The sequence below is a fragment of the Tenrec ecaudatus genome, chromosome 4 (genome assembly GCF_050624435.1).
Source record: "Tenrec ecaudatus isolate mTenEca1 chromosome 4, mTenEca1.hap1, whole genome shotgun sequence".
NCBI lineage: Eukaryota > Metazoa > Chordata > Mammalia > Afrosoricida > Tenrecidae > Tenrec > Tenrec ecaudatus.
In genome coordinates, this window is record NC_134533.1 from 12,721,450 (window position 1) to 12,732,434 (window position 10,985).

The 10,985-nt window shown below is 58.4% G+C and overlaps 1 protein-coding gene across 2 annotated transcripts; it reads left to right on the plus strand.

Moving 5' to 3' along the window:
- The first annotated feature begins 103 nt into the window (after positions 1–103).
- On the plus strand, positions 104–10,183 carry CYB561A3 (cytochrome b561 family member A3). 2 transcript variants are annotated; one of them, XM_075545645.1, is made up of 7 exons: positions 104–434; positions 3,613–3,710; positions 4,783–4,980; positions 6,307–6,515; positions 6,894–7,048; positions 8,554–8,707; positions 9,629–10,183. In XM_075545645.1, exons 3-7 carry the CDS (start codon positions 4,797–4,799, stop codon positions 9,683–9,685), a joined length of 759 nt encoding a protein of 252 aa, XP_075401760.1. In that variant the 5' UTR covers positions 104–434; positions 3,613–3,710; positions 4,783–4,796; the 3' UTR covers positions 9,686–10,183. The 2 variants fall into 2 exon arrangements, with proteins under 2 accessions (XP_075401760.1, XP_075401761.1); XM_075545646.1 differs by having other exon boundaries at positions 111–434; positions 9,138–10,183.
- The last annotated feature ends 802 nt before the right edge of the window (positions 10,184–10,985 follow it).

Here is a 10,985-nt window from a genome sequence, read left to right on the forward strand (position 1 = left end):
TGACCAGCGCCTCCTGTCCCGCTGTGGGGCAGCCGCGGCCCGCAGCTTTCCGTTCCCCAGGGGCTGGGAGCTGCAGGGTCAGGCAGGCCCGTCGCGGCGCCTCTGGTCCCTGGAACCTCGGGCTAGGGGTTGGAAATGCCGTTGGAGGAAACGGACCGGGGGCCAGGAACGGCGACGGCACCTTGGAGCGCGGGCCTGAGGCGCCACGGGGCGTGGACTCCATTTCCCAGGCGGCCTTGCGCCGAGCCGGAAGTGCCGGGAGGCTTTAAGACGGCGGGCCGCAGCGGCGGGTAGTGGGACGCTCGGGTTGCGGTGCAGGCTGCGGGCCGTCCTCGCTGACAGTCGGGATTGCATTTCCCAGAAGCCCCAGAGTTGGCCGCGCGCTTTGGGAAGAGCCGGATCTCGGAGGCCCTGCGTCCCAGTGTGGTTCAGGAGTAAGAGTCCGGGCTGGGAGCCGAGGGGCCTGGGTTCGAGTGCTGCCTCTGCTGCTACCTTGCTTCGCGCTGTCAAAACCCCTCGCTCTGGGCCGCATTTGCTTGTTCAGGAAGCGGACGCCGTTCGGTTCCCTTCTGTAGGCACGAGAAGACAGCGGGCAGAGCCCCGAGCCCTAAAGCTCATCCGAGGTTAGCGGGGACCAAGGACTCACTAGAAAGGAGAGTCAGGGTGCAGCCCCCACGTTTCTGGAACGACTCTTCGGTCTTCTGAGCCAGGCTCACTCCTAGTGTGGGGGGCGGCTTTGCATACCCTCCAGCGCGGAGGAGGACTTTGCTTATCTAGCGCCTGACAAGAATGTTGCGCTGGTGGAGTCCCGAGCTTCTCACCTGAATTTACAGAAAGCTACAGCTGGCCATGAGGAATCCTGGGAGCCGAAGGGAAGCCGGCTTGTATCCCTGACCCTGCTTTGCCATTCACTCTGAAGCTGCCTCCTATGATGGTTGTGGAGGAGAACTCTTAAGACAGCTTTTTAGGATTCCTGCATCGATCTAAGGAGGAGGAAGCACAAGTAACTGTTCTTTTTCCTGTTTGTAGTCTTCAAGTGAGACGTAGACTTGGGGACAGCCTTTCGCCAAGGCCGCCGGGCTGAAGGGGTGGTACCCACCTCTTACCCTTGAACCTGACGCCTTTTAGCTCAGCTTGGACGAATCCTTCCTATTAAGGAATTGAGGCTTGAAGAATAGATTTATTTAGATGGGGGCCAAAGGGCTACAGCTCACGGGCCAAGCCTCACCTGCCTGAATTGTTTTTACATTTTCACGTGATTGCGGCAAAATAAAAGATTAAGATTTGGTGGCATGTGAACTTGGATGAGAGTTGCATGTTTCCGAGTCTACATAAAATGCAAAGTTTTCTTGGAAGACAGCCATGTTCACTTATCTGTGGCTGCCCTGTCATGCCATCAGCTGATGACAGTTGTGACAGGGACCTCATGGCCTGGGAGGTCTACGATAGGTACCCTTCTGTCCTTTGCAGAAGAGCTTGCCAGCCGAACATGGCCTCAGAACAGGGCATTAGAAAGCCAGGGCAGAATAGGAGGCCAAACCACCGCGCATGCGTCCCGAAATGCAGGGGGAGAGGGGACAACAGAATCAGTGTGAGGACATACTCTGTGCCTTGCAGCACTCACTGTACTTTCCCCCTGCTTCCTTCCTGTTGCTTTTTTAATGTCAATGCTGGAAGGGCTTGTCTGTGTACTGTGAGCAGAACGGCTCATGAGCCCTGCCAGGGACCACATCACCACCACACACTGACGCATGCACGCACGCATCCATTTCTCTATTCCAAGCCCAGGAGCAGTAATCTAGGCCCTGCCTGCAGTGACCTCTTCCTTTGGGGGCTGTATTTATGTTGCTTTTATCCCTGGTGGCCTGCAACTTCCTCTGAGGCATAGCTGCGAGCCCCACCGGGAGTCACAAGACTTCTAGGAAGCTCGTAGCATGGTTGTCTTCTGCCTCCCTCTCGGGAGCGTGCTTTCGCTCAGCTCTCAAAACAGTTTGTGGGGAGAGACTGGGTTTAGGGAAGAGACCGGTGCCAAGAGAGCTGACATGGCAAGGACTCGGGGCCACTGAGCATGGGCTTCCAGCTCTTGTTAGGGGTTAAGATGAAATGTAGTCACAACAATAACGAAACTGTGCAGGACATTTTACCCTCACCATGTGCCAAACAGACCACGAGTTGGAATTCTCACCTACTTACCGGGCTGCCCTGGACCAAGAAGCAACATGATGGAGAAAAGATGCAGGCGGTCAAAGATTCCATGTCACTCGATCCGTAATACCCGGAGGGTGGGGGGGGGGTCAGAACCAAGAAATCAAATGATGTATCACCTCCCGGCCAATCTGCTGTGAAAGTTCAAGGGGGAGAAAGCAAGGTGCTCAACTGTGAGGGGCATCTGACCCAAGCTGTAGCTATTTCAATGCAGCAGCCTTAGAAATAAGGAAGTTGAATCGCTTCTCAGCCTTTTCGCCAAGATCAAGTGTAGAAGTTGAATCGCTTCTCAGCCTTTTGGCCAAGATCAAGTGTAGAAGTAAGGCAGTTGAGACTCGTCTCCTGTTCTTCGGACTGTTCTCAGGCTAGGACCAGTCACTGGACAAGGACCCTGTTCATAAGAAGGAGGTGAGGTGGAGTGAGGAGCGGCTATGACGGGCCCTCAAACGAGCAGGGCTTTCTTCTGTGTGCACAAGACCGCAGGGAGTCAGTCCGTCATGCTGAGCCTCAGTTTCCTTAGCTAGAAAATGAGGCTCGGAGACCCAAAGCCCATCTGTAGACAATCGGACATCCCCTCACAGAAGGGGAAGAGACAAACCAATCAGGGTACAGTGTCACACTGATGAAATAACTTTCCACTACTTTGATGTCCGTGCCCTGCACTCCGCCACTATCATGACCCCAATTCTACCTTAGCGATCAGGCTAGACTAGAACATGTGCATGGGTACAGATGAGCGCTGGAAACACGGGGACAGATGAATCCCTCAGTACCAATGACGAGAGTAGCAACATCAGGAAGGGGAGGGGAAGGTGTGGGGAACCAATCATAATGATCAACATATAACCCCTCTCGGGGACAAGTAACAGAAAAGTGGGTGAAGAGATAGCAGTTGGTCTAAGACATGAAAAAAGTAATAATTTATAAATTATCAAGGGTTCGTGAGGGAGCAGGGGTGGAATAAGCTGATACCAAGGACTCAAGTAGAAACTGTTTTGAAAACGATGACAACCTACACAATAAAATGATTTTTTTTTTTTAAAGGTTCCTAGCTCACAGGGTTGTGCAGAGGCTGCGTGGCTACGTATGAGGTCCAGGCCGCGTTCCTTTCTGTTGTGTCAGGTTGCTGTAAGTGGGGCTTGACTCGCTGGCACCAACCCATCACCATCATGTTAAGGGGAGGCTGACTCACAGAGACCCCACAACTCCACAGGGTAGTCTCAATAGAAACAGGTCATCCGGCTTTGTTTTCCAGAGAGATGCCAGGGTTCAGATCAGCAGCCTTTGATTAGCAGTTGATGGCCGGCTGCTGGTACACCCCCCTCCACCCCAACCCACCCCGGCTCCTTGCTTATTATGGGTGCTCTCGAACCCCGATCCTTAAGGGTCCACCCGCCTTCCTTTCAGATGAGAAGAGTGAGCACCACGAGGGTGAGGTGAGCTGCCCCCGACTGCATCCGTCGCTGAGCCTCTGTGGCCAGGTCCCGGTTCTTCCAGGTCTCCAGGTGAGCAACCCAGGATTTCAGCCTGCCTCCTCCTGGTTAAAGAAGGGAGACCCCGGACGGGATGGGTGGACACCCACCATGGTGGCAACAGTGTGCTCAGACACCAATCACGGTCAGCGTGAGGAGGAGGCCGCAGGACTGGGCACATTGTGTTTCATGGTGCACAGGGTTGGGACCAACTCGGGAGCACCTAACACCCACCTTCCTCTTAGCTGGCTCTGTCCCAGAGAACGTAGCCTGGTTGGTCAGTGCCTTTGCTCTGCCCCCCACCCCACTTTAAGAGCAGCTGCTGAGTGGAGCAGGCTGCCTTTGGTGCCCCGGCTGCATCGTGGCTGTATCGCAGGTACGTGTGGGCATCTCAAAATAGCGTCTGCTCTCTGGAGTGCGCACTCTCGCTTCCTCCTTGCCCCCCTGGACTTTCCTCGGAGGAAGAGAAAGCAGAAGTCCCAGGCCAGGGGACAGCTGCAGGGCCCCACCCAACTCACGTGTGGCCCGTGGGGACTCTGGCGTGGAAACCATCTCTTCCCTCTCCAGGGTCAGAGTCCATTGCCACAGGACTCCCCAGCTGGGAGAAAAGAGAATTAGTGTAGAAGTGGGAGTCCATGGGGCTTACTAGAGAGAGAGGAGAGAGGAAAGAGAGAGAGAGAGAGAGGCCTCTCAGATCACGGCATGGCCTCCTTAGGTGAGAACTGGGGCCTGAGCCCCTGTGTGATCCAGGCTGGGGTTTGGCTCCTTGCCTTCACATATCTTTCCAGCTCTTCTGGGGCTTGCTTCTGACCTTCGAGTTCTCTGCCAGCCAGATCCAGCGTTACCTGGCCCTCTGAGGGAACAAGTGCCAGGGCCTGGAGCAGCAGGCTGGAGCCGAGGTGCCCTTCAGGGCCAGCCCCAGCCAGAGCCTGTACTGGAGGGCACGGCCACTTGTGGGCTGGGCTCACTCCTGCCTGCTCAGCCACTCTCCAAGCAGGGCATTGGGCTGAAAGCAGTCCCCCAAGGCCCTGAGAGAGGTCAAAGTTGCCCCCACAAGTGAGTGGTCACCCAGCCATTTGGGGCGTGACTTCCTCTTCTCTTCTAGACGCGCAAGGCCAGATGGCTGTGAGGCGCTTTTACCTGTCCTGCCTGGCGCTGGGCACTCTGGGCTCGCTCTGCATCCTCCTCACCATCTACTGGATGCAGCACTGGCACAGAGGCTTCGCCTGGGACGGCAGCAGCCTCATGTTCAACTGGCACCCGGTGCTCATGGTGGCTGGCATGGTGGTAGTCTACGGAGCCGGTAAGTGGGCTGGCTGATCAGCATGGCCCATCTCCAGGGCTGGCCTTGGTTGGTGCTGGGTTGGAGCTGTAGGTCCCAGTGGACCGTCCCTGGGCCCATGTGCCATTTGGGCAGAGGAGAGGCAGTGGGCTGACGTCTTAGAAGGGTGGGTTTATGTGAGCTTTCTAGAAAGTCTGGAAACTCTTTGAAGGGCTACAGAGAGAACTTTTCAGGCTCTACATGATTCAAAAATCAGTGAGCATGGCTGCGTTCCAATAAAGCTTTATTGACAAAAAACACAGGTGGTGGGCTGGGGCTGGCCCCTGACCAAGGTGCCCCGGTGGCATAGTCGGTTACACCGTGGGCTGCTAACTGAAGAGTCACCAAGGGCAGCACTTTGAAACCACCAACAGCTCCTCAGGAGGGAAAAGAGGCTTCCTGCTCCTATAAAGAGATGCAGCCTTGGAAACCCACAGGGACCATTCTACCCTGCCCAATAGGATCTGTAGGAGTTGGGATGGATCCCAGGGAAGCCGGTGTGGGGTCAGGCCCCTGAGTGAAGCATGTCCTGCTCCCTGGGCCTGAGCCCTGCCTTTCCCAGCTTTGCCCCAGGCCTTCACCGCTATGCTGTGGGTCCCAGCACACCTCGCTTTTCCCCCTTGCGAAAAGGGCATCACTGGGGGTAGCTGCCTCACCCACACACTTCACATACATCCCCGAAGCTTCTGACCACAGCCTTGTGTGGGCGGTGAGGTTGTTCCTTCCACTTTACAGATGAGGAAACTGAGGGGGAGAGACCCACTCCCCACCAAACACCCCCCCTCCTCATAACAAAGCCAACCTCATTTCCCTCGAGCCCATTCTGACTCCTAGAGACCCTCACCACATCTTGGGGGACCTAGGATGGTAAGCCTCTTACGGGAGCAGCCACCGCCTCCTCCTCCCACTGAGCAGCTGGTGGGCTTGGGATGCTGCCCTGTGTACCAGCCTAACCCACTGGGCCACAGGGCTCCCTGAGACTGAGAGAGGAACCAGATAGCAACTCAACGCAGCGGCAGGATTGGGACCCAGGTTGGCCTGGTGGTAAGGACCTACTGGGTGAAACGTACACACGACAGTGGCTTTTACCTGCGAAACTCCGTGTCGATGGGCTTATGTTGTCAGGGCCGCTCTTCCTTCAGGTCACGGGCACTCGGCTCCTTCCTCCTTGGCTCCAGGAAGGAGCAGGGACACCGGAGTGCCCCTGCTGTCACCCCATGGGGTGTGGGGAGGCTGGCTGGGACCCCATCAGGGTGGCTCCCCAGGTGTGAGGGGAGAGAGCTAGACTGGGGGGTCTGGTCTCCGCAGCCTCGCTGGTGTACCGCTTGCCCCAGGCCTGGGTGGGACCCAAGCTGCCCTGGAAGATGCTCCACGCAGCCCTGCACCTAATGGCCTTCATCCTGGTGGTGCTGGGGCTGGTAGCCGTCTTCGAATTTCACAACCACCAACATATCAGCAACCTGTACTCCCTGCACAGCTGGCTGGGCATCCTCACCGTCTTCCTCTTTGCCTGCCAGGTGTGTGCTCAGCACCCACGGGCCCTCGCCTCTCCTGCTGGCCTGGGGCAGAGCGCGCTGGGCCACCAGGGGGCAAGCTCTGGGAGGAGAGGAGTGGGCTTTGCAGGGAGAGGGGGACAGTCGCCATACATTCTGGGAGGTTGTGGGGTGGGAATGGAGCACCGCAGGGACAGTGAAGAAGCCAGGTGTGTGCACGATGGCGGGCCTACGCCTGCCTGGCGGTAGGGCTGTTTGTGGCTTACTGCTTCACTTCCTGGGCCCTGAGCTTCCATTCTGTCTCGGGGTAGGTTGGGGTGGAGTTGGGGGCCAGTCCAGAGGTGGGAGGCGCTGGGCTGGCTGGCGGGGGGGCCCTGGTCACTGGATGTTCTGTGCCCGCAGTGGACCCTGGGCTGTGCCGTCTTCCTCCTGCCCTGGGCGTCCCTTTGGCTGCGCAGCCTCCTGAAGCCCCTCCACGTCTTCTCGGGCACTGCCATCTTCTCTCTGGCCATGGCCTCTGTCATCTCGGGAATCAACGAGAAGCTGTTCTTCAGTCTGTGAGTGCCTCGATGGGCCCTGCTCCTGAGGGGGCGGGCGGGTCTTCACAGACACACCCTGCGACCACAGGGCCCTGCGAGTGAGGAGAGCCACTGGGCTTGGGCTGCCCCTGCCAGGGAAGGTGATGGATCAATCCCGTTTGAAGCTGAGGCTGGCCAGCAGATACTTAGCTACTTCACAGCCCTCGCTTTGGTGTAGCACCGACTGTCAGCCCCCGTGGGAACCCCGGTGGCATCGTGTTGGGCTGCTAATCACCAGATCAGCTGTTCGAAACCACCAGCCGCCCCTCTGGGCAAAGACGAGGCTTTCTACTCCTGGTTTGATGGCAATGAGCTTGGTGTGGTTTTGGGAGCCCGGGTGGCGGGGAAGGTTGTGGTGGGCTGCTGACCGGAAGGTCACCTCAGTCCCTCCGAGGGAGAAAGACCAGACGTTCTTCTAACGGGAGGTTGCGCAGCCTTGGAGACCTCCGGGAGCAGGTCTCCTCGGCCCCAGAGGGTCGCCCCGAGTCAGCGTCGGCTCTGTGGCAATGGTGGGTCATCAGTGGCTGCAATATTTTTGGGAAAAGACTGCTACGTCTCTCTCCCATGCAGCGGCTGCTGGGTTCAAACTGCCAACCTTTCGGTTAGCTCAGGGCACACTCCCTACACCACTCAGACCTACAGGCTCGCTATGTTGAAATCGACCAGGTGCCAACAGGCTAGAGATTCTGCGTGTACCATACAGGGCCAAGGTCTAGGCCATTAACTAGAGGCTGGTGCCCTGAACCTGCCCAGAGTGCCTGGGAAGAAAGCCCTGAACAATCAGCCACTGAGAAAACCCTACGGAACAGGACACAGTTCCACACCGGGATGGGCAAGGCTGCCGAGAGCTGGAATCAGCCGGCAGCTGGCCCGGGTGTTGGGTTGGTGCATCACCCGCTGTTTACACGAACACGTAATCCTCTGGCGGCATCAGGCCCAGCAACTTGCCCAAAGGCATGAAGCCAGCGTCCATGGGCAGTCTGATGGCCGGACCTACTACTGTTTTTTAACCACTCCCAGCTCCCAGATTGAAGAGGACAGGTTTGCGTTCAGGCCAGAGCCTGGCTCTGTCTGGTGCCATTTCGTTAGGGGACCTTGGACAGGTCCCAGAGGACACTGCTCTGGGATGCCCTGTTCTTGAAAATCAAGAGCAAATAAAAGCTCACTGCCGCCCAGTTGCTGCCAACTCACAGCGACCCGACAGGACCGAGGAGAACCTCCCCTGTGGGTTTCCGAATCTGTAATTTTCTATGGGAGTAGAAAACCCGGTCTTTTCCCTACAGAGCAGCTGGTGGTTTGGAACTGCTGACCCTTAGCAGCCCAACCCTTAACCACTAGGCCACGAGAGCAGGGCATTGGTGTTTGTGGCTTGGACTGTGTGTTCCCCGGTGGTCCTGGGAAGACTTTCTCACTCCCCCTTCTTGGTAGCGTGTCCCCTGCTGAGTGACCAGTCTCCAGCAACCCTGTCGCTTTGTCACTTCCAGGAAGAACGCCACCAAACCTTACTCCAGCCTGCCGGCTGAGGCTGTCCTGGCCAACAGCACCGGGCTGTTGGTGGTGGTCTTTGGGCTGCTGGTGCTGTACATCCTGGCCTCGTCTTGGAAACGCCCAGAGCCGGGGGTCCTGACCGACAGACAGGTAGGAGGGTCTGGCTGTGGTCCACAGTGAGGTGGGGCCAGGACTAGAGATGGGTCATTGGGAAGGGCTTGCCAAGAAGAGTAGCCAAGTACTGAGAGGGGAAGCCTAGTAGCCCTAAGGTGGCATTTGGTGGGCTGAGGGGGGTCACAGTACCACACCAGCCTGTCCTATGACTCAGCTTAGGCCTGGGGCCTGCCCATCAGGGGAGGTCAGGGTTAGCAGGGGGAAGTGTGAGGGCCTTGAGCATGCTGGGAGCCCAGCTAACCTTGCAGGACGGGAGCTGGGGGCTGAACAGGGTGCTGGCAGCAGATCTAGGTGCGGCATGTGGTGATGGTGGCAAGGCTGAGGGGCTTGGGGGCTTGGGCAAGGCCACCCCCCAGCTCAGGGCCAGAGTGAGGCCATGCCCTCACCCCTATGCATCTCGTTCCAGCCCCTGCTGAGTGGTGGGCAGTGAAGCCGGTGCTGCAGTGTGTCCCCCCCAGACTCGACACGCCCTCTCCAGCCAGTGTCCCTGTGGCTCTAAGCCAGTCTCTCTGGCCCTCTGCGTTGCCTGCTCTCCAGCCATTGGCAGCATCGGCATTGCTAGGTGGCGGCGGTGGTGGCTTCTGCTCCTCTCAGGTTCCCCGTGTGTCCCGGGGCTGCCCTACCCCAGCAGCGGCCTCCTGCTGCCTTCTGGGTGCCTGCTCGCTCTGAAGGAGGCAGGCAATGTCCCCTGGGAGTCCCTCGGGAAGTGGCACAAGATCCTGATAGCTTGGGAACAGGGACCCGAGTGCACTTACGGGACCAGAGAGGGTGGCCCACCCGCTGCATGTGAGCCTGGGAAGGGATCCAGGAAAGGTCTGAGGCTCTGCCCAGCTCCACTTCCCATCCCTGGGTTCTGAGTTGGTGACATGTGACCGCGTGCCCCTCCGCCCCTTCCAGCTGCTGCCTCGGCCTTTCCCGGTGGCCTACATGCCTGTTGCTGAGGAAGCCTGCTGACCTGCTCTTCGGGAACAGTCCCGGCTGTCCCACAGGAATGGAGAACAGGGTCGGACTTTGTTTCCCCTGCTCCTTCCTGCACGCCCCCCACCCCCCAGCAGGAAGGGCCCTGCCAACCCCCTTTTCTGGCACCCCATGAAACTGGAATGCCAAAGCCCCATTCCAGGATGTCAGCCGCCGCTGCTCCCTCTGGGGCATCCTTGCTGGGCACCTGACTGGCACCCGAGGGGACTGTTTGCCTCTGGGCCGGGCCAAGGTGGGGCCAGTGTGTGGGCATTCCGCTGTTCCAGGGCTGGGCCCAGGGACCACGCTGCTGTCCGCAGTGGACCGGTGGCCTGAGGCCAGTGTTAGCCCCCACAGCCTGGCGCGCAGACGCTGGAGCCAGGACAGTGGCTACACTTGCCGAGTGGGACGCACACAGCCTTCTCCTCAATGCAGGGCGCTTAGCTTGTTTAGCAAGGAGCTCGTTTTTCATTAAATCTCTTTCTAGGAATCAAAGCTGCCTCTGCTGAAATGACCTGGGGTGAGATTGGGTCTGGGGACACGTGTGACCTCAGACTCCACCAGGAGGCACCATGTCCACTGGGTAGATGGTCAACCGTCCACCCGGGTGGATTTCCGTGCGCTGGGATTGCAAATGCATGCTCCCCCAGAGTCCATGGCTTTACAGGCAGTTTGTTTGTTAGCAGGCCATCATTTTGAAGGGTCTCATGTCTTTCCTAGCTGTAGACCTGGAAAACAAGACTCCCCACCAGGGACCCAGAGGCTGTGCACACTGGCTCGATGGGTGGCTGGGGGCCTGGGGTGCAGGGATCCTGGAGGCCCCTTCCCAGGGTTCTGCCACTTGGTTGCAGTCACCGTTCCTGTCAGAGCTGGGGAACTCAGAGACCCCGGCACACCCGTAGTCCGATTCTCGCTGGTAGGGGTCCTTCCCACGCAGGTGCCAAGCATTCACGCGGTCCGTGTGACCCCTGTGACTCAGGCCCTGGATTCAAAGTGCACAGCCCAGGCCATCGGCCACTTCCCTCGCCACTCCCCGAACTCCCTGCCAGGAGCCTTGGCGAGGCCCCAGAGCCCACCCTGGGGCTGGTGTCTTGGGGGGGGGGGGTGTTAGTCACTGTAAAGCAGCAGTAGGCCCTGCCAGCTCAGGGCTGGGCACACTCTCCCACCAGTCAGTCTTCTGCACAAGAAGAGGGTGCAGTGTGGGAGAAAGGGGTTCTATCGCGTGACCCTTGGGGCCTGGGGAGCCCGCTTGCTCCCACACCTGGAAGCAGGTCAAAAGGTCTAGAATGGGCTGCCA